Source organism: Aedes aegypti, chromosome 1 (assembly GCF_002204515.2).
Source record: "Aedes aegypti strain LVP_AGWG chromosome 1, AaegL5.0 Primary Assembly, whole genome shotgun sequence".
In the NCBI taxonomy this organism is placed as follows: domain Eukaryota; kingdom Metazoa; phylum Arthropoda; class Insecta; order Diptera; family Culicidae; genus Aedes; species Aedes aegypti.
Window position 1 is genome coordinate 278,940,074 of NC_035107.1, and position 24,732 is coordinate 278,964,805.

General features: G+C 34.8%; 1 protein-coding gene across 1 annotated transcript in view; it reads right to left on the reverse strand.

Moving 5' to 3' along the window:
• LOC5567327 (disintegrin and metalloproteinase domain-containing protein 12) overlaps positions 1–24,732 on the reverse strand; it is a 41,050-nt gene that overhangs the window by 6,100 nt on the left and 10,218 nt on the right. The window contains exon 2 of the mRNA XM_021837934.1: positions 7,596–7,849. Within this exon, the coding sequence (XP_021693626.1) occupies positions 7,596–7,849 (254 nt within the window). The remainder of the gene's footprint in view (positions 1–7,595; positions 7,850–24,732) is intronic.

Sequence of the window (24,732 nt, forward strand, 5' to 3'; positions counted from 1 at the left end):
TCTCTAGGGAAAAATTTCCCAATAATTTTCTTTAAACAAATATATATCGCCTTATAAACTTCTCCGAAAATTATTTCTGGCATTCTCTTCAAGATGTTTCTAAAACGATTATTTTTTGAATTGTATCTTTAATTCATAAAAAAATCGATGCATCACATCTAAAAAGTTCTACAGCTTTTTATGTATGAATTTTTCTAAGAGCTTCTCAAAGATTAAACCAGACGTTTTTACAAGAATTTCATCTAAGATTTTTTCCTGAAGTTCTACTGATAAATCCTCAAGTAGCTCCTAAAGAAATTATGTTGTAATATTTTTTTAAGTTTTGATAAAGAGTGTTTTTGGAAACTTATAGAATAACACTGTTCGACAAAAAAAAGTCGATCTGAATGCACAGAGACCGGACAACCCGGGCTTGAAAGTATAAAAATAAACAAAAATAATGGCGTTTTCAGAATGTTCGTGTCTGCCCCAGGTCATTTTTAAAATATACTTGAACTTTTTGCATTTTTTATTTAAAAATCTAATCTAATCAATAAACCGACACAGTGTTTTAAATTCAGGACAGCGGAATTCATGTGCCATATAATGTTTTCAACTTTAAATACAATATGAAGAGTTGTAATAAGATTTGCAGGGAGCCCTCCCCCCCTTTTTTGTACCTCAAAAGTGGTCCCAAAAGTGGCCACTGTAGTCAATTATCCATTTTAGGTCTACATTAGCCCTATTTAGCACGAGACATAAAAAATGAACCGTCGCACGATATGTATTGGAGAGGAATTTCAATTGTCCCTAATTACAGGTTCCCTCGGGGACATCCGGTGGTCCCGGAAGTAGTCACTGTAGTCAACTATCCGTTTTGAGTCTACAGTTGCCCTATTTACGACAAGACATGAAGAATGAGCCGTCGCATGATATGCTTTGGTGTCGAAATCGAAATGTCCCCTATGCAAGGTTCCCCCGGGGCACTTGGCGGCGCCATGAGTGGCCAAATCTGTACAAGACTCTTTCTCAATTTATAATAGGGTATTTTATGATAAGCTAGGGAGAAAACAATATTGCGCGACATATTTTGAGTGAATAAATTGTTTGATCCCAATTCGGATCCACTACCGGCACCGATTCCGGGGAAATGGCCATATCTTGGTTGTTTCTGGATCGATCTTAATACTTGGCGCACCAATCGCTTCAGAATTTGATCTTCTATCTTCATGTGTAATAAAATTTTGAATTTTTAGCCGAGACCTTTGCTAAAAACATGTCATAATATTACTGCATAAGACATGCTTCCGGAAATCCGGATTATCACCGGTATCCGGTGGTCATAGTTCATCTTCGTGGATGCACCTCAAAATTAGATTAGTTGACCCGTCAATTACTTCTTAAAGAATTGAAATCGGTCAATTTTTGTCAAAGTTACAGCATTCCAAAGTTGGCCCAATTTTTGCCTGTCCCAGTTATTTTGACAACCCCCTGTATATAAAATATTCCATCATTTGCAATACTTCAAAAATGGGGAGGGTGCAAAAAAAGGGGGGAGGGCTTCCTGCAAATCTTATTACAACTCTTCATATTGGACTTAACGTTTAAAACATTATATGGTACATGAATTCCGCTGTCCTGAATATAAAACACTGTGTCGGTTTATTGATCAGATTAGATTTTTAAATAAAAAATGCAAAAAGTTCAAGTATATTTTAAAAATGACCTGGGGCAGACAAGAACATTCTGAAAACGCCATTTTTTTTTTTTTTTTGATGCTGTCAAGCCCGGGTTGTCCGGTCTCTGTGCATTCAGATCGACTGTTTTTGTCGAACAGTGTAATTTGTTCATACGTTTCTGCTCAGGTATTATTTGAAGAATTTTCTCTCGATCGGTCTCAAAATTTAAACCGAAATAGCATTACAGCATACACTTTAAGGAAATTTTGCCCAATTTTGTAATTACAGTTAACTCTTCTTAACTCGATATTCCGTATCGATATCGAAATATCGAGTTGTTCATCGTAGAAATACTTATCTAGATCTGTGTTCAGAATTTGTATAGAGTACAATGAGCTACCTCTGGCTATTTTCCTTTGCAAAAGTAAAACTTTGAAACTTTGAACGGCTGGCGCGTAAATATAGTTCCACCAATCGAGCTGAAATTTTGCACAGTTGTTATGAGACCTAAATGCATTCCAAAAAGTGGACTGGAGCCAGAATCTAATTTTTCATATAAACGTGTCCCAGGCTAGTATAACATGTTAATTTAATATATATTGTTTGTAGTTATTGTTCTCAGAGCCGTAGCGTGGTCTAAAAGCGCCTTCATTCAAGCGCCCCTTAAAGCGCAATTTATTTTTTTTTGCAATGAACTTGTAGTAAGTTGTGCAAACTGTTGTGTTTCAACTAGAAAAATTCCAAAAAAGACCTTTTTTGAAATTCTACGATGTCGTGCTCCTTAAAAATATCATTGTAAAGCTCAAATATTTATTCATTTGAAAAACATTAAATTACAACTTGTTCGTCAAAAATTAATCAATGATAGGAAGGAATACTTCTGTCCCTAAATTTAAACCCTAACCCTTATTAAAGGCTTAAAAAATAAAGGAGCCTTCATTTTCTATTAAATTTTAAGAGAGACAAAAAAATGGTTTTGTCAAAAAATAATTTAAAATTTCCATTTCTAAAAGTAGTTACATAAAAGCAGTATTGTGAAAAACTCAATTTCTTATAACTCACGCTTGAGGTTTTTCATGCGTGAGTTGTCCATCACGCAACTCAGCAGTCAAAAAATCATGGATGAGTTGGCTCACCTGTTTGACTCATTGTCTCGTATTTCCACAGTTTACTCGCACAGGGCAATAATTTCTTGTTAGTCTGGTAAAATCATAGTAATCCTTTCTAACGTAAACAACAACATTCAGGTTTTACGAGTTTTTGACGGGTTTTTACGGTTTGAGTTGATTGAGTGATTTTGCGTCAAAATCTCAAGCGTGAGATTTGCGAAGCACATCTCTTATGAGTTTACTCTCACTGAAGAGCTTATTGATTGAGATTTGAGTTTGAGTATACAAACACTATATAAAAGTTGATGGCTGTTTTAGCCATTATTAAAAAAAAAAACACTTGAAGGAAATAGTTTTTATACGATTTTTTCTTTCATTGATATCATATATCAACTATCAAAGCTTTTTGTACAGTGATACTCGTGTGAGTTATTCTTACACGATTATACCAAAAAACTTATAAAAGATGTTTTTTCTACAATGCCACACACCTAAGTATTAATCGAAAGAAATAATCCGTTAATAATAATTGTGTAACATGTTGTTTGAGCAAACTGTGGGTAAATAGACATTTGAATTTGTTCTCAAAAATACACCAAAATTATTCTAGAACTTCCAAGCTTTCTCTGCTTGCACCGAACGGAATTATAAAATCTTAATCAGGGCTGCCGAACCTTTTGAAATGCAACATTTTCTTAAAACTAAGCGATTGTGAGTTGATGTCCAATATGCTGATTCTGTTTTTGATGTAAGAAATAATACATAATTTTACAACTTTTAACTTATGTTCGCTCTTCACTGTTATGACATTGGTTGAGAATGCTGTTCAGAATCATGGAAGAATCTCTGCCAGGATTGAGGATATGAGAACTTATTTAAGGTTTAAATTCTTTGAAAATTATGCCCAAAACTCAATGAAAATATTGTACGGAAGTTTCAAAAAATTATGCCAGAATCAATCTTGGATCACACTCTAGATTTTGTGTGAGAATTGTTCCCTAAAATCTGTTGGAATCCTGTAGAATGTTCTGTGAGTACCATGTCAAATATTTAGCGAGAATTTCACTTAAAATTATGTGGAAATTGGGCCGACCTCCTATTTTTTTTTTTCAAGGTTGGATTAAGGAAACATTCTTGCTTGCTCACTTTACATTTTTAGCTGTTGTTTAATACCGTAAAATGGGACGAATAGAAACACTGTTTAGTAAATACACATATCCTCTTCATTGTAATGGAAAAATAAACATGTCAAAATATATTTACATAGTGAAGGAAAACATTAAAGTTATTTTAAACAATTTCAATTTTTGATCGTGTCGGAAACTATCAAAAACGGTTGAGATATGATTTTTTTCTTAATTTTTCTATGACAAATGTAACAAAATTTTTAATTTGAAAATAGTCTATCAAAACTCTGCTGTTATGAAACTAATGGAAAAAAATATATTTGAGTAGGTTTCATCATTACATAATACAGTCGCCTCTCCACATCTCGATATTGAAGGGACCATTGAGATAGGGAGAGATCGAGACAAAGAACATTAATTTAATGAACACTAGATTGAAGATCACTCCGTTACTAGGAAAATAATTAACAAACAAACTTAAACTCGAGTTTCCAAATTGTTCTGAATCGTTTAAATCTGGTCTAGTAACCTTTGATAATGTTCATATCGACATATAGAGAGTAAATTGGGAAAAAAATCAACAGGAAACATCGAGATATGGAGAGAGAAATCGTATGCTGAATGAAAGGACTGAAGCAATCATCGACATAGGGAAAGATATCGAGATTTCAGTTCTGAAATCATTGCTTCACCTAACTTTAAAGAATTTGAGCATGTGTGGGTTAAATCAAATATTGGTAATGAAACTCATATTTTTGTATCAGTTTACTTTCCCCCAGATCAGGCTTGTAAGTCAACATACGAGAGTTTTTTCCTGATAGCAGAAGAAATCATAAATCAACTTCCTCCCGAAAACAAGGTGCATATTTATGGCGATTTCAATCAACGTAATGCAGATTTCATTCCTGATTTTGAAAACGAGAGTATTGTACTCCCTGTTGTTGGCGAAACTTTGCAATTTATTTTTGACAAAACTGCATCCTTAGGCCTTAATCAAATAAATCACGTAAAAAATAAACAAAACTGTTACCTAGATTTTTTATTGACAAATATGCATGAAAATTTCTGTGTATGTGAGTCAATTTCACCATTGTGGAAAAAGGAAGCGTTTCACACGGCAATAGAATATTCTATGTTTATGCCTATTTATCATGCTCCTCACGAATATGTGTATGAGAATATTTTCGATTATAGTAGAGCCAATTATACTAATATTAGACTGAAATTAGATAACGCAAATTGGCAATCTGTTTTGAGAAATCAAAATAATAATGAATGTGCAATAGAAATCTTTTACAATTTATTATGGGAAACCATTAGGGAGGAAGTACCTGTTAAGAAGAGACGGAGGAATCACAGCTCAAAAAATCCAATTTGGTTCAACAAGCAAATCATAAATTTTAAAAATCGAAAACAAAAAGCTCACAAAGTTTACAGAAGATATAAAAAACCAGATGATTTAGAAAAATATTTGGCTATTTGCGACCAACTCAATTTAGCCATTTCTACCGCACTTACCGAGTACAACATAAAAACTGAAAATGAAATAAAGTCATGTCCAAAGAATTTTTTCGTGAAACAGTGTAGGAACTCACGAGAATTTTGCCCAGAATGTCATCGATATGATGACAAGGTTCCGAAGATTTTTTTTTAAACAAAACTATTTGTATAATTTTTCTAGAAAACATCACCGATCGCCATGAGACACGTTGACTAAGTAACGCCATGAGCATACGAATTCTTGCATATTAGTCACGATTTCATGACTTTTAGTCATGGTATCATGAAACATAAAATTTTATGAATTTATGACTTTTTGTTCATGAGTACGGCAACGGATTTTTATTCCGTGTGGTGGAATGCTTGAGAAATAACAGCAAAAATTCAATTCAGAATTCGATAACAACTCAAAATTCACAGTACAATCTTTCAGGATTGTAAGTCGTATCAATTTCGCATGCTTATTTTTCAAGAATTCGAGAAAAAATCGAAAGGTATTCTTGTAAAAAAGAAAATCAATGACTTCAGAATTTCAACAGCAAATGTTTCCACTAATACTTATCAAATTCGAAATTTCATTGCTCCTTATGATGTTTCAACTATTCCACTAGACTTTTTTTTTATCAAAATTTATCAATTAATTTGGACAGCATCTACTTCTGGAACTGTACTGAGCATTTCACAAAGCAATGCAACACATTTTTATCACAAAATTTCTCAAGATTTTTTTTTCATATCTCCCACAAATATTCAAATTAGGACTATATCATATATGAAACTGTTTGGCATCAAATGCGAATGTTGTTTGAAGCACGAATACCATGATGACATGCAAGTCTAGGGGTCATGTACAAATTACGTCACGCTCCAAGGGGGGGAGGGGGTCAAGCCAAGCGTGACAAGTCATAGAAATTTTTTGAAGGACTCATACAAAAAACGTGACAAAGGGGGGGGGGAGGTGGTCGGAAAAGTCGAAATTTAGCGTGACATCATTTTTGTACCATCCCCTAGTCTAGTACGCGACACTGGAGACGGCATTACAGGTTAGGTTTTAAAAACGCGTATCTGTCAAAGGATACAAACTCTAATGGAATTAAATGGTACAGTCATCTCTCCCTTACTCGATATTGAAGGGACCATCGAGTTAGGGAGGTATCGAGTTACAGAACACAAAACCAGTGCAACTGCGATCTAAGGGACCATCGAGTTAGCCATGAAAACCAACTTTTACTATGGTTCTCTAACTCGATATCGAGATACGGAATATCGAGTAAGGGAGAGTTAACTGTATATTACTAAATTAGGTTTTCATTTACTAAAGAAATTCTAGTTTTGCTCCACAAAAGTCAACAATATACTTAATATACACGTTCTACAAAAGCATAGTTTCTTGGATATAGTTTCCTGCCAACAGACGCAAAAAGGAAAACCTTCGTTTTACGAAATGATTATATTTAAGAACTTTCGATATACTTTATAAATTGAGGTTCAGGTGCAACAAATCACAACTGCTATTTTGCTTGCTGGAATCCATATCAATCGATTCAAAGTCCATTCGCACCAGGTGAATCACGATACCCTTCACCTCGAGTGATAACACCTCAATCCCGGATGGAAAGCGCCTTCTCTCTACCGTTGCTCTATTATGTCAGCACAGCGATTGCAGCTCAACCTTGATAGCATCATCGTAAATGACGCAGCTAATGAGCAATCCCTCAACACTCCCGCCTTCAACACTGCCCCTAAAGACATTACTGTCTCATATGTCTGCATGACATATTCATTTAGCACATTTGCTTCTGCATCAAAATATATAAACTTAAACACAATTAACGTTTTGCGGTTACTAATTGGATAGAATATTCCAGTGTTACAGTGAAACCTCCATGACTCGATGTTTCGTGACTTAATATCGACTCTTGGTATCATACTAAAAACAATATTCCATTATTGATGGTCTCCTCAAACAGCTTTTCCGTTGTTTTCATCTTTCAATATGGGACTGCACCAACTGTATATTTTTTCACAACATTTTCAAGCAAAGTTTGTTAACTTGATTATTACGAAATATGTATTGAAACATGAATGTTACAATGACACAATGCGTTGGTTCCGAAATCCATATGGGACAATTATATTTTTATACGCAGAGCAACACACACCGAACAAAAAAAACATGTAAATTATCCATCCAAACTTACGTGATAGTGACACATCTCCACCTCGTGCTCTTGGAGTTTCCGAACGCGATCGTTACCCCGCTCCTGCACGCTGACATAGTGCTCCGCCGGTAGCAGGGCGTCGTTCAGCCACAGATCTAGCGTCACATTTTCCCCATCCAAGAGGTAGCTCACGCTCAACTGCTGCTCCCGGTGGCTTTCCCCGAAAGATATCACTCCCTCCCTCCGGGCGCTCCAAATCGTTGGGAAAATCCGGGCATATCGTTCGAAATTGCCTGCAATAAAAAAGAACAAACCACGAGCGGGTCATAACTATGTATGTAATGTTAGCAAGCTGAGCTAGCTACACTTAGCGAAATAAAAACAGCGTAATCCTATTTTTCTGTTGTTTTACAAAAAAAGTATTTAACTTATCTTAAACTTTAAAATAAGCAAGCGCACATAAATGTAAACATTCAGCAAAAAAAAAAAATGGTGGTTAAAGCGAAAAACATGGTGGTACTCTTTTTATTTCGCTGGATGTAGAAAGAGGTTATGTAGAATTAATCAATTATTCAAATATGACGAAGAGCCTGATGCCGGCTTGATAAATCCATCGAGCGACCGGCGCTGGCAATCCTGGGAAAAACCCGGTCAACCCGGCGAAAATAAGGATCACATTCAAAGGAGAAATGGAAACATTCTCGGAAAAGTTCTGCTCATCGAGTTTTTGCAGAGAAATGGATGGATGCAACAGGTGGAAGTGAATGGACTCGATGGCAAGGCGCTCTCAATCCAAGCGTGCATGAATGTGGAGCACCTTTTGTGGGTGATACCATCGGAGCCGCGATGAACCTCGACATTCATTTTACGCTTGGTGGCCTACTACTATGTGCTTACTGTGTTTGGTGGCAATGGCAGTTAGTAGTAGGCGGGAGGGTGTGACTCGTAGTAGCCAGGCGACACGTGTGGTCGCGATAAGGGTGGCGGAAAACTCCGCTCTTCCCTTCAAGTGTTTGGATTGCGAGTACTCTACTCGGTGCTTTACAGTGCCACGGTGCTTCATTTACCGTTTTTGCAAAAAAAAAAAAGAAATAGCTTTAAAGTCTTCAAACACCAACTTGTTTATGTAGTTACTCTACCTCTGAACTGAAAGACGCAATTTTGAGTTATGCTTTGATTTTTGCACATTAATGCAGTATTTCAATACCGAAAATCATCTCCGAATGTTTTCAATAACATGAAATAATTTGAATTCATAATGGCTTTTTTTCGTAATTGATTGCTTTTGAGCAGGCTCAAGCACTAAGAAGTATTACGGAGCTGATTTCATGTTGTTTTTCTGTTTTTCTTCTTTCTCCATGTTAGTAAACGTTGCCACATTACAAATTTGATTATATTATATAGCTATATTAACATACACACAAACTGGTGTTTAAAGTTTTGTTACTATTTTTATAATAGAGTGATTCCAAGCAACAGCACCAAAATTTGGTAAATTTTTTAATTCATTTTTTTCTATTGAGCTGAAACTTTGCACAGTTTTTCAGTTCAATCTAAATCGTCATTTTCCGATATCAAATCTTCAAGTTGAGTCACGACTAACTTTTCAAAAGGGTGTATGTGAAAATGGTTCAAAAATATTCAAAAATCTGCACAGCAAAAACGGTTCGTTCGATTGTTAGACAACTAAAGAAACAAAGTTAGACAACTAAATAAAAATTCCAAAAAAAATACACACAGTAAAAAAAAAATTTTTTTTGCATTAAAAAACATAATTTTTGACACAAAAACTCAAATATCTCAAAACCCTATCGGAATACCAACGTAATTTTTTGAGGGAAAACGGTCCATTACGGTACTTTGATTTAAATTGACATAGGCTCGAAAAATTCTTACGGTTTTTGTACTGCGATGCTGCTCCATCAGACATGAAATATATCTTTCTGATTTCTTTATCCTTATCAACGCGTAAAAAGTTAATCATTTTGGCAATGAACAAATTTACAGATACTGAGTCGTGTCTTAAATCTTCGGAAATTACAATAAAACTAAAATGTTCAATTTATAAATAAATAACGAATGGATGAATTGTAGCTTGTTGTACGTTCCAGTGATGGGACTGCACTTCATCTTGCAATACAAAGCTATAGTTTTCAGAAAAATCACAAATGACTAAAAATTCACCATTATGTAATGTATTTTACGTATTTTTTAAAAAGCGGGATTGCTCTGTTTTAATAAAGTCGTTAGGAATTAAACTTTCTAATTTCAAGCAAAAAAATGACGCAAACTCATCTACAGGTTTTACAATAGTTTCTAGGTCACACCTATCCGTGGTCACCCAAATGATAACTGATCAATATAATTTTCTTCAAACTCAGCGAATAAAGTATTTTCCAATGATGAAGAATCTGGACAATCCGAACAAGATCGTAGATAGCAATTTGATGTTGTATTTTCACACAAAAGACTACCAGTTAACATTTTAATATCCTTTGATAAATTGATTCTTTTCAAACTATGTAAGATTAGGTTAATATTTTCGTGTGTTGTGCACACACAAACATTATGTGTTCCTGAATTGGATAGAAGCTTGCATTGCCTTGGACGAAGGCTTGCAAATGAGGAAAAACCTACCTTAATATTTTCGTTGGCCAGGCATAGCTCTACTTACTTCATCGTCTTCAAAATATTGAATTATTTTTTCTTTTGTCTCATCTGTTAATGAAGTACTCGACCTAGCATTTTTGGTTGCAAGACAGTTATTTTTGAATTGTTTTGCCTCTTTTGCTGTATTTCTATTGGTTTTGAACTCATCAATGGCGTCTTGAATAGACCACGAGCTTGGCAGCATCGACAAAATCAATAATTTTTCTTTCCTTGTCGTGGCTAGATTCGAGAACCTTCGTTGATTTCACGGTATTTTTTCTCGGGATAATTGACGTAACCCATCTTCGTCCATTTAATCGGAGTCACTTTTATTCCAGCTATCCCTTCGTTGAAGCGTTCGATGTTGACCTTCTGGATGCACTCATCTTCTGATTGATTTGTTGAAACAGATGTCGCTGATGGTACCGTGGCAAGACTATCTGCACTTGGTACTTCTGGTAACTCCTCAGTTGTTGTCGGTGCATCTAGTGATTCCTCAGTTGTTGTTGTTTTCGAACTTCCTGCAACCTGATCCACCGATGATGTACAGATTGCCCGTTTGTCAACGTTTAAACGGCAGGACGTACAAATGCGTAAATTTGTATTCAATGTAGACATTGGAGCATAACCAGCCGCTTTCAGTTTATCTATGGTGCTTTCGGTGAGATTTCGTAGCTCTTTCGAACACTTTTTTTCTGCAAACGGCCTGCAACAGTTGAGAAAGCGACTACTCATGTTGCTCGTTAGATTTTAATAAACAAAATCACTTTTAAGTTTTTACTGACTAGTTTGGTGTCGTTTGCTTGACTGAAGAAAAATTTTACAATTAAATCTTTTATAACCATAGTGGTAGTATATTTTTAGCTTTTTCGTGAGTATGTTCATGGTATGTACCTATCATGTTTTTGATGTTGTTGAAGTTACTCGCTTTCTCCCAAATATGATTAACAAAGTCTATTCTCTACCAAGGCGGGTCTATACCCAGGTGTAATCAGATTTTAACTTTGTGGAGAAAACCAGCGCCGAGAAAACCGACCTGCTTTACGTATACTAGATCACCTGGGTATAGACCCGCCTTGTTCTCTACGAGGTAAACTTTTTGCAGGTAAACTAGTCGTATACCTGTATAGAAAACTTTTTTGTAGCTTTTGTCTTCAATATTAGATTTCTTATAGGTTTCTTTTATCAAAAGGTTTCAACACTATTGAGAGAATTTTTCTTCAGTTACGTACAATAAAAAATATGACACTATCAAGACTTTAGATCACAACACTGGATCGCGTCTAACTTTCTAATAGATGCTATAATAGTTATGAATAATTAAATAAAATATCTTGAAAACAACTTGTTAACCACATGTGGTACCCAACAAAAAATTCAGCAACAAACTGCGGTCCTAAAAAAAATTAACAATGAAAAAAAAAAAAATTTCACTAAGTGTCAAATTTGTGAAATATTTGAAATGTCATAACTTTTTTGTTTATTGGCTTACCATCACCAAATTTTTATGGTAGATAGCTAATATAATGGACCGTTTTCCCTCAAAAAATTACGTTGGTATTCCGATAGGGTTTTGAGATATATGAGTTTTTGTGACAAAAATGATGTTTTTTTATGCAAAAAAAAAAAAAATTTACTGTGTGTATTTTTTTTTTTGAATCTTTATTTAGTTGTCTAACTTTGTTTCTTTAGTTGTCTAACAATCGAACGAACCGTTTTTGCTGTGCAGCTTTTTGAATATTTTTGAACCATTTTCACATACACCCTTTTGAAAAGTTAGTCGTGACTCAACTTGAAGATTTGATATCGGAAAATGACGATTTAGATTGAACTGAAAAACTGTGCAAAGTTTCAGATATTTTTGAAATGGTCGATCAGAATCGACTTGCATGCCTCCGTGGAATCCCTCAATAACGATAAATGAAGTACCGTGAGTGCGCACAACCGCCACCTAGCCTAAGCCGGTAGTAGAGTGCGCCTGATTGAACATCAAACTTAAAGGGGTAGGTTCCTCCGATGATATCGCGCCAAGTTTAACGAGTAGTTTTGTTGCGACAGTAAACAACAACAAAGTATAGAGCGGGGAACGAAACGGCGGTGGGTGAAGGTGGGTTTACAGACCGCGGAACTGTTAGCAGACGTGACGGTATGAATGAATCACAATCGATGGGGTTTGGGTGCGACGTAGTTCGGAGAATCGTTACGGAGCGTACCCCCTTTGCGTCGTAAGGTACAGGGATTACCGAAACAGTATACACGGTAGAATATAATAGTTACCTACATAATTGATGTCTTTTGTAATTAGAAGTGTCGCAATGCTTTAAGACATTTTGTTTTAGAAAACACGGTTTTGATCATATATGTATTTATTATATATATTTTTTTTTTCATACTTGTATGCATAGCGAAACCCAATATGTATTAATTAAAGCTAAAAAAAATGTTTCAACGGTATCCAATCATTTGTGGCTCCAAGACCAATAAGTGTTTGAATTTGTTTTTTTTCTCAGCCTAATACCCAGTAGTGTTACGTAACTTATTTCGAAACGGGTCCAACCGAAACTGGTACACCACATGTGTACCTCAAGGCGAACTGTTGAATCACACTTTGGACAACATTTGTTGACAGTCAGTGGAGTAGCGATCAATTGGTCTCCCTTCTTCCCATAGCTGTACTCGACGTCATCGGTTCATCATCGTTTCGCATGTTTTTTCTTCAATTGGATGGAAAAAATTGAAACTTATTTCTTTTCCATCAGATGCAAAACAAATATTGGCCATTCATAAAGAAATTCGACCGGTCAAGGGCACATCATACTTTAGCACTTAAGCTTGGAGAAAAGTTCTTGTTGCATAAGCTTAATAATTGATCATGTTTAACACCACATTCCAAAGAATCACAAACAAAAATATGTTACATTTTTTTTGAAATAATAAAGATTACAAGACATGTAAAATACGTAAATGTGAAGTGATGTTAGTTTTAGTTTGAAATCATGTAGGTATTCCAGGTAAAATCTTACAGACTCCTGCTGTATGACATATCAATAAAGTTTATACCAGTTTACCAATAAAGTTTATACCAGGCATTGCAATTTATCTCATAATTTGATCATCTGAGAAAGATACGGATCGAATAACAAGATATCATCTTAGCACTGTTTGATCGATCTTTCATCGAAAAGTTACGTATGAGTTTTGTTAAAAACTTTTACAAGGACTCAATTATAAAATTTTCAATAAAACAAATAAGATAAGATATACTTTGCAATTGGATTGAAATGACAAATGGTTCTCCGACATTACCCGGAATGCAATTTACCGGAATTAATCATTTATCGGAAAACTATTACCAGAAAGGACCATTTACCGGAAAATGATTTATCTACCATGTTGACTTTTTTCATGACCGTCCTTCTAACCGTTTTACGGTCATTCAGGTCAGTATGTTGACTTAAAAATATTTGAAAAGAACACCAAAGATGGACAGGGGAGGTTCTTCCTTCAAAATACATAAGCATCGCTGACTCCTCTTATCATTAAAATTGATCATGTCAATATGCACCAACGTCAAATAATTGCATTTCAAATGTGATTCACCTTTCTTATAAAAACAAGCTGTTCTTTCAGCTTATCTCTGCAGCTTGTCTTGGCTGAACTGGCAAACTATGTAGCTTGACTTGTCCCTACTCTCGATTACCAGGGTACTAATGGTATAACAGTTGCCTGTAATACAGTCATACCTCTATATAACGTAACCTCTTAATAACGTAACTTTTATCTCGATATAACGCAACTTTATGTTGGTTCCCATTTATTTGTCCACTTTTCATTATAAACATAATTCATGAACTGCAATAAACATTTGGCATTGCTGTACATTTGTAAACATCATTTGTATTTAACTCTGTGGAATTTACGTTTCCACTGGAACCAAGCCTGCTACTCACTTCAGTTTGCTATAAAAACTTAAATAATTTTCATTTAAACATTGCATTCAGAAACACTAAATCAAACTCAGATTAGACTTCTGTGTCGCCGGACCACGCTGTCATTGTCGATCCATTTAACGTTTTATTTTTAATTTTTTTATTCTAAAAATGCTTAAGAAAATATTTAGGTATAGCTTAAGGAGTCTCTACAGATATTCTTCAAATTATTTCTCAAAGAACTAAATGTTTGTCCTGTGATTGATCCACGGATATCGAAAAGATATTCCTCCAATCATTACTCCATGGACTCATCTTGAACCCTCCTGATATTCATGTCTAAAACTTATAACATATTCCTCGAGAAATTCCGACTGAGATCTACCAGAAAACCCACTAGTTAACGCTCCTGATAAAGAAATCCTTGTTTGATAACATCGGGAATTTCTTAAGAAAGTTCTATGCAGAGATTCCTCCTCGTGAATTCTCCTAGAATACCATAATAATCTCAACAGGTATTCGTTCAGAAACTTTTTCTAGGAAAATCTCTCAAGGATAGTTCTGCATTTGGGTGAAGTTTTACAGCAATTTCTTCATGAATTATCTCATTCATTATATTGAATAGTTCGTGGATTTTTTTTCTCTAGAACTCTCAAGATATTACAAAGAATTTGTTTTTAGATTCTACCATGATTTTTTTATAATAAATCTCTTGAAGTTCCATAATTGTGTGCTATAAATGTTTATTAACTGCTGAACATGACTTTTTTTTATAGATTCCTGAAAGATCTCTTCTATGAATTTCATTTAGAATTTCTCCGAGTTTTAAAGAATTCATCCAGAGATTTTTCTGAAGTACATTTCTTAAATGATTACTCCGATTGAGATGTAATAATAAAAAATTAAAAAAAATATATGAAAAAATAACAAAAAATCAATAAAATAAAGAAAAATATTGAAAAAAAAATTAAGAATGACTGAAAATACCTGTAAGGTCAATATATATCAATTTTTGATTCATTTTTTCATTAAAATATACATGTAGATCGAAATTTAGAAAAAAATATTTTGCTTCGATGTAACGTGACATCGATATAACGTAACGAAAATAAATAACGAGTTACGTTATATCGAGGTATTACTGTATATCATTTTAAAGTCCAAATTTGAAGACATAGTTTCCCAAGTTCTATCAGGCGATTCTTTTTTCATAAAATGAAATAAATTTCACGGTCAATGAAATTCCGGCATCGTAATATTCAATCATAGAGCCAACGTTACGGCACATTGAAGCTATTCAGAATGATCTAGCTGAAGTTGGTAGAATTGAATACCACCGGTTCTAAATTATTTGTTTAGCCCTAGACCAGTTCATCTCAAAACCAACGGTTTTATTTCCCTTCCGAAGGACGTCGTCACTATAACTTTTTATGTCATAAGCGATTATTTCGGGGATGGGATTCGATCCCAGGTCCTCGGCGTTAGAGGAGTGTCTTCTAACCTATACACCAGGTCCGTTTCCTATTTATTTACAGACTTGTTAAACAATGAACGATTGGAAAAATTTGTCAGTTGACATAGACTCTAACTGTAGAAAATCTCCTAGAACAGCTGAGATGCAGGCTTTGTCCAGTTGAGTCGTAACGGTGGCAAGAAGAACAACATATTTGGTCCATAGCAGTTTGGAGATGTATGTTGAAGAATTGTTTATGGAAACCGAGGGAGTCGAGAATGTCCATGGTTAGCGTGACAAAATTTGTTCTAAGCATCAATGAAAGAAAATGAAAATTGTAAATAAATGTACTAATAAAGGTCGTCGAAAATGGATGATTTGGATTTTCGGGGAATGGTGCAACCCTGTAAATGGTTTTTCCGGGTATGGTACATTCCGGTAAGTGGTCTTCCGGTAAAACGCATTCCGGATAATGGTATTCCGGGAAGTGGTATAGAAACTCGTTTTCCATATTGTTTTGAAGTTCAATTCCTTCAGTCTAATAGACAAAACAGGAATTGGAAGGTTTTCCTTTTGTTCTTCTTGATGTAACTTCTCACTTGCTTTTCAGCGTAGCCTTATGTGCACTTCCACAGCTATTAATTATTGCAAAAAGTGCCATTTTTGCATTCTTTCGAGTCTGTTCCACTTAGAATTTGTCCGCTTCTTTTTAATTACCGTGGTGCCTCTTGCTGTCATAGCAAGAAAATAATCATCCTTTTGATCCAAAAGAATTGATAATCCATGAATATTCACATATATTTGCAAAAATAATCGAAGTTGGAACGTGAAATTTTGCACAATTACATAGAAAACCCAACATCGTCAGGAGAAATGGTTCCGAAAATTTTTAAATTTTCAAATTCCGTACCCAGATAGGGGCCCAGATAGCCGTAGCGGTAAACGCGCAGCTATTCAGCAAGACCAAGCTGAGGGTCGTGGGTTCGAATCCCACCGGTCGAGGATCTTTTCGGATTGGAAATTTTCTCGACTTCCCAGGGCATAGAGTATCTTCGTACCTGCCACACGATATACACATGCAAAAATGGTCATTGGCATAGTAAGCTCTCCGTTCATAACTGTGGAAGTGCTCATAAGAACACTAAGCTGAGAAGCAGGCTTTGTCCCAGTGGGGACGTAATGCCACAAAGAAGAACCAATCATTTTACCGTGCACATTAGGGTGCCAATGAAAATCGATTTTTCGAATTTCAAAAAAAGGTAGGGCTCAAAAGTTTTGTCTCCTCGAAAAAAGTCCCCATGCAAAATTTGAGCTCAATCGGACTTCATTAAGTGGACCCCCAAAGCGGTCAAAGTTTGGCTTTTTTGACCCATGAAAAATCTCCAAAGGGGGGGGTACATGAAATTTCCGAAATCGAAATTTTTTTTTTGATGCCAGATGTCTTAGAAATGCATGAAACGTCGAGATCTGGTGTTATTTGGAAAAATTTTTTTTTGAAAAAATCGACCTTTTGGGACTTAGTAAATTTTTGAGTTGGGGGAGTGAATTGAATTTGAAATGAACGATTTGAATTCAATTGCTGAGAAATTCAAGGCAATAGTATTGAAACATATCCTATATGATTGTTGGCCACTGAAAGCATATGATATGTGATATTTCATTAGGGTGGTTCATTTACTTTGCATTAGAGTGGTCCTTTTTGTTAAAAAATAAAAAAAAATAAAAAATAGAATTTTAATTGAATATTGAAGACAATAGTATTGGAACATCTCTCACATTATCGTCAGCCATTTTCTACATTTAATATGTGGTATTTTATTAGGGTGGTTCACTTATTTTCCATTCGGGTGGGCTTTTCTGTCGAAAAATCATAATTTGAATGGGATATTAAAAACAATAGTATTTTATCACCTCTTTCATCATCGTAGGGCATTTCCTTCATTAGATTCGTGATATTTTTGTTTAGAGAGGCTTTAAATTCCTCTGAATTCATGCGCCTCTAGTTCCATTTGATATGCGACATCATCGTAGGATACTGTTAACATATTTCATTAGGGAGTTTCTCTTATTTTCCATTAGGGTGCATCATTTTTCGTATAGTTTGAAACCATGATTTCTCGAAAAAGTCTCGTCCACTTTCCTTAATTATGGTATCATTGTAAAAATTTCAACCTTAATATCTACAGACCGAAAGATTATGGTGTGGACTACTACATAATATTTGCGTAATGTTCGACGAAAAATGTAAAGGTAACTTAGTTAACAACAAAAGAGTTTTCTAGAAAGCCTCTCATTGTTAGAAAGGTCTTTTGAAAAGTTTTGCGTGATTTTCATTCGGAATGCAACACTTCACTAAGCTGAACCAGTTTGGAGTCCTCGTCTCATACAAAATCCGCTTGCTACTTCGTGATTTCAGATGCACTCATCTCAGAGATCAAGCATTGAGCCTCGTGACCTTTCCAATTTAGTTTTGCGAATTCCAAAGGAAATTCTACAGAAAATTCTGAAGGAAATTCTAGAGGAAATACTGAAGGAAATTCCAAAGGAAATTCCAACGGAAATTCCAGAGGGAATTACGAAGGAAATTCCAGTGGAAATTCCGAAGGAAATTCCAGTGGAAATTCCGAAAGGAATTCCAGAGAAAGTTCCGAAGGAAATCCCAGACGAAATTTCTCAAGAAATTCCAGAGGAAATTTCGCAGGAAATTCTGAAAGAAATTCTAGAGAAAATTCTGAAGGAAATTCCAGAGAAAATCCCGAAAGAAATTCCAGAGACAATTTCGAAGAATATTCTAGGGGAAATACGAAAGGAAATTCCAAAGTAATTTCCGAATGAAATTCCAGAGGAAATTGCGAAGGAAATTCCAAAGGAAATTCCGAAGGAAATTCCAGAGGATATTCCGAAGGAAATTGCAGAGAAAATTCCGAAGGAAATTCCAGAGAAAATTCCGAAGGAAATACCGAAGAAAATTCCAGAGGAAACGAAAATTATAGAGGTACTTCCGAAGAAAATTCCGGAATAATTTCAAAGCTTCAAAAGAAATTCCAAATCAAATTCCGAATCAAATTTAGCATGAAACTCCAAAAGGAATTCCGAAGAAAACTCTAGAAGAAATTCCGAAGCAAATTGCAAAGTAAATTTCGACGAAAATAACGTAGAAAATTCCAAATCAAATCCCGAAGGTAGCTCCAAATGAAATTCCAAAGCCAATCCCGAAAGAAATTCCAAAGCAAATTCAAAAGGAAATTCCAGAAAAATAAATCCGAATGGATTTTTGAAGGATGTTCCGAAGCAAATTCCAAAGAAAACTCGGACGAAAATTGCGCAGAAAATTCCAAATGAAATTCCGAAGCCAGCTCTAAAAGAAATTGCAAAGGAAATTCCATAAGAAATTTCAAAGGAACTTCCGAAGCGAATTCCAAAGGAAATTCCGAAGGCAATTCCAGAAGAAATTCCAAAGGAAACGCCGAAGAAAATTTTGAAGAACTGAAGAAGGAAATTCCGAAAGGAATTCCAAAGAAATCCAAAATAACTTCCTGAAGCAACTTACTGAAAGAAATTCATGAAGAAATTCCAAAGGAAATTCTGAAGTAAATGAGATATGAAGTTCCGAAGAATACAAAGAAATTTTAAAGGATACTCCTAAGAAAATTCCGAAAAAACAATACGAAGGAAATTCCAAAGTAAATTCCGCGAAAATTCAACGGAAAACAGTCCAAAGGAAAAAATTCCAATCAATACTTCTAAATAAAATTTCGAAATCTCCATAGGAAATTCCAAAGGTTATTCCAAAGGAAATTCCGAGGAAACTCTATAACAAATTTGGAAGTAAACTTCAAACGAAATTCCGAAAGAAATTTCAAAGAGAATTTTGAAGGAAGTAATAAAGGAATTCCTAAGAAAATTCTGAAGAAAATTTGATAAGTAGCCCCAAAGAAAACTGCAAAGGAATTTTAAAGGATACTCCTAAGGGAATTTCGACGGAAATTCCAAAGTTAATTCCGAAGGAAACTAAAAAAAATCCAACGGAATTTCCGAAGCAAATTTCAGAAGAAATTCTGACGAAAATTGCGTATAAAATTCCAAAGGAAATTCCGAAAAAAACGCAAGGGAATTCTGAAGAAAAATCCGTGGAAAATTCCAAAGGAATTTCCGAAAACTCCATAGGAAATTCCATAAAAAATTCAAAGCAAATTCCGAATGAAATTCAAAAAGGAATTTCTAAGGAAATTTCGAAGAAAAGATCACAGCTCCAAAAGAAATTCCAAAGGAAACTTCGATGGAATCTTTCGAAAATACAAGGGAAATCCCAAAAAAAAATTTAAAAAAAATGAATAAAATTGCAAAAGAAATTCTGAAGCACATTTCAAAGGACATTCCGACGACAATTCTGAAAAATATCCAAAGCATATTCAAAAGGGAATTTCTAAGGAAATTCCAAAGCAAATCCCGAAGCAAATTGCAATGAAAAAAGGAAGTTAAAAGGAAATTTCGTAGAAAATTTCTAAGGAATTTTCTATGGAATATCCAAAGCAAATTTGTAAGGAAATTCTCAAGAAAACTCTGTGGAAATTCCAAAGAAAATTGTAAAGGAAATTTCTAAGAATATTCCGCAGTAAATTTCAAAGGTCCAAAAGAAATCCCAAATGAAATTCCAAAGAAAGCTCCAAAGAAAATTTCGAAGGAATTTCCAAAGTAAATTCCAATGCTTCGAAAGAATTTCCAAATAATATTTCGAATACAATTCTGAAGGAAGCTCCAAAGATAATAACACAGGAAATTCCGAAACAAACTTTAGAAGAAATTCGGAAGGAAACTCCAAAGCAAATTTCGAAGGAAACTCAAAAAGAAACTCCGAAGTAAATTTCGAAGAAAATTCCAATGAAAAGTTCAGAATGAAATTCCGGAGGACACTTCATAGGAAATTTCGAAGGAAATACCACAGAAAATTCAAAAGGGCACTTCTAAAGATACCGAAGAAAATTCCACAGGATATTCCGAAGCAAATTCAGGATAAATTTCCGATTTTGATAAAAATTCCGTAGAAAAAAAAGGAAATTTCGTAGAAAATTCAAATAAAAATTTTTAAAAGGAATTTCAAAGGAAATTCCGATTAAAATTCAAAAGGAAACTCCAAAGAAAATTCCGTTGAAAACTCCAACGAAAAAATCCATATGAAATTCCGACGAAATTTCTTAAAGGAACTTTGTTACATCTTTGAAGAATAAACGAGAACTGATTGTCAAAACTTGAATTACCTACGTTGTCACAACCGAATCGCGTGTACTATAGCAAGCAGAAGGCAACGTACTTTTGTTTCGGGAATTAAGGAGCCCAAGGCTGAGAATCTCTTTTGAAAATATAAACTAAACACTTTTGTTGCCCTTCATCGTCGCCCATCAAGCTATTGTCATAATTTGTATACGTCAAAAATTATTTCATTCCTTTTTTATCTGTATTTTGATTATGGCAGTTAGAGTTGTGCTTCACTGAATTCACTGATGATTGGAACGTTTTATTTTAACTATTCAAAAGAAACCCTTAATGAAAATAGCTTAACGAAGAGTTGCATGCCAATGAAGAATCATGATTCAAAACTATACAAACAAAGTTGATTTGTTAGATCTATTGAGAATATTTTACAAATTAAATGATCACCCTTATGCAAAACTGAGGACAATAGCCCCAATGAAATATCACATATTATACATTACAGTGGCCTACGATGACATAGGAGATGTTTAATTACTCTTGTATTTACTATTCCATTCAAATACTCAATTTTTTTTAAAGAATCACTGTAATTGAATATAAGTGAGCCTTCCTAATGAAATATCACGAATCTAATGAAGGAAATGGCCTACGATGATGAAAGAGGTGATAAAATACTATTGTTTTTAATATCGCATTCAAATTATGATTTTTCGACAGAAAAGCCCACCCGAATGGAAAATAAGTGAACCACCCTAATAAAATACCACATATTAAATGTAGAAAATGGCTGACGATAATGTGAGAGATGTTCCAATACTATTGTCTTCAATATTCAATTAAAATTCTATTTTTTATTTTTTAACAAAAAGGACCACCCTAATGGAAAGTAAATGAACCACCCTAATGAAATATCACATATCATATGCTTTCAGTGGCCAACAATCATATAGGATATGTTTCAATACTATTGCCTTGAATTTCTCAGCAATTGAATTCAAATCGTTCATTTCAAATTCAATTCTCTCCCCCAACTCAAAAATTTACTAAGTCCCAAAAGGTCGATTTTTTCAAAAAAAAATTTTTCCAAATAACACCAGATCTCGACGTTTCATGCATTTCTAAGACATCTGGCATCAAAAAAAAAATTTCGATTTCGGAAATTTCATGTACCCCCCCCTTTGGATATTTTTCCTGGGTCAAAAAAGCCAAACTTTGACCGCTTTGGGGGTCCACTTAATGAAGTCCGATTGAGCTCAAATTTTGCATGGGGACTTTTTTCGAGGAGACAAAACTTTTAAGCCCTACTTTTTTTTGAAATTCAATGGCAAAATTTTTCCCATACATTCCATTGGCACCCTAGTGCACATCGTTGGATGGATATGCCGGGTAAGATCAAACAAGTTCTTGCAGATAAATTCATTTGTAAGTTGATGATTTGGCAAGCTTTCTTCGGTTATGTAAGAAAAACATTACTGGTTTCTACACTGAAACAATAAAATGGACAAATTTACAAATAAAAGTTTCTTTTGAATAGAGTTTTTCCATTAATTTCATTGAATAAACCCACGAGGTTCTAACCCTACTTAGATAGCTGCCATTAAAGACCTGACGTCATAGAATGGTATGGTATGATATGTCTAGGGCATTAGCACAGTAATATCGATTTCAGTGAAAAAGTATCAGTCCACCAAGTTGGCCAACAGATTGAAAAAAATCGAGCAAAAAACAAGCGTCAGTCTAAGAAATAATTAAAAATAACAGAAACACCGTCTGGGGTAGACATTTTCTTGAAAAAATGACAGATAAGGTAGACATTAATACTATGCAAGAATTTATGGGTGGAATCTTCTTATTCTGAAGAACCGTGTTTGATGTTTCATGCAATTGTGATATATTAATCTGCCTTGCTAAAAAAAACTCTCGGCCAGTGTTTATCTAACCATTATTTCTTCAAGAAAACAAAACAACAAAAACAAAAACTTTCAAACACAAAACTACATGTAGAAGTCATCTATAAAACTATGGAGCCATTATTCTTAATACAAGGTTTGCGCAATCCCAGTACTCTACGTACAAGATAAAAGGGGCCCAAACTATTGAAATTCGGAGCAGGAATGAATAACCTACTAAGGCTATCAAGGTCAGATTGAGACATTGAATTACCATCGAAAAAGTCATTTATATATGAAAATTCATAATGTATTGTTTAGGTTTTGCAATACCTGATTTAATTATCAGTTCAGCGTTATTTAGCACAGGACTCTTTCACGCAATGCATCTTTCAAATATGATGAAATAGGTGGATTAAAAATATCTTCTACTGACTCCCTTGTTACTGGTTTCATTCTGGTCATTAAAAGAAGATCGCTGAAATGGCTTCATTTCATTTCGTATTATAAATTGATACGGGACTGGTTCAATGATGGCCAAGTCTTCAAATGGCAAAACTAACGTTTTATTTAAAACCTCATCCCATATTGATTGTTTTGCTTCAAAAGCATCTGTGGTAGTCAATTGAAACCTGAAAAAATATCCATGTGCCCACGCATCTTCCGTTACCCATAAAAGGAGGAGGAGTCAGGACTCAGGAGGATGTCCCACCCAGTGATTGTTAGACCAAATAATCGCATGTGCTTAAAAATTTGTAGCAACTCATTCGATCTATTGGCCTTCAAATTGAGACCATTTGAGATTTCAAGGTTAATTCCGAACGTCTAAGATTTAAGCAGAAATTTGCGGAAAGAAAGCCATTTTCCAACCGCCCCTTTCAAATATACAGTCAACTCTCCATAACTCGATATTCAAGGGACCATCTAGTTAGAGAGGTATCGAATTATATAATACAAAACCAGTGCAAACGCGATCTAAGGGACCATCGAGGTAGCCATGAAAACCAACTCTATATCGAGATACGAAATATCGAGTAAGAGGGAGTTGACTGTATATGAGATTTTATTTTGCACATGTATTAGATGCTAGCTTCAATTTTTAGACATCTACTATCAGAATTTTGCTATTTTTTTCTAGGCATTTGGAAATATGCGCTTTGAAAATAACGAAACTTTAAACCAAAAAAATAAGTAGAAATAATTATGCCTTAGAAGAGATTACAAGGGTATTGGGAAAAAAATATGTACACTAAGGAAAAAATCATTCATGATGACCATTCCGTAAATAATGATAAATGTTTTCCGCTTCGTTTTACCAAAGTGTGCCCTAGCCTACCGAATAAGTTGAAAAAATATATATTTTAGCGAAAATGAGAATTCGTTTAGAATCAAGATGACGACTCAGGAAGCTATCAAAGCCGTTTTCGATAATAACTCACCAAAATACAACGTTTAAATACAGTGACTTAACATATGATATCGTAATGCGTGAACGTCTAACACAATCGCATATCAAACGTTAGTTTTTAGACGATTATTATTCAAAGCTTGTAAATCGGGTGCTGATTGCTCATTTCGACCAATCAAACGTATTTTATTAACGATCCTTCGTTCAGTCCAAGTTCGAAACAATTGTTCCGGTCCCCTCTCTATTTGGCTCACACCGGATAAATCGCAAACGTCTACGGCTAATTTTACTATTCCACTACAATTTAAACGTCCACATGCGCTAGGCATTTCATCAGCTGCTACTCTCTCTGTTGGTCGCTTTGCGTTACCACATTGATCCCCACGGCTCCGATGATGGAGAGGAAACTCTTATGATTCATCAAAACATACACTCACTCAAAACAGCACGCTCCAACACGACGGCGGCGGCGGAGACGATTGGTTGTTGGAATGTGGCTGCTTCTTGGAACGGCATCCGGAGCTACTGCGACGCTATGCATCGAGAATTAGCGATGATTGGTTTGGATTGAGCTACTATTGAGCTACTATCGAACTTCTGTCATCTACAGTATGTAGTGAATGGAAGGTATCTC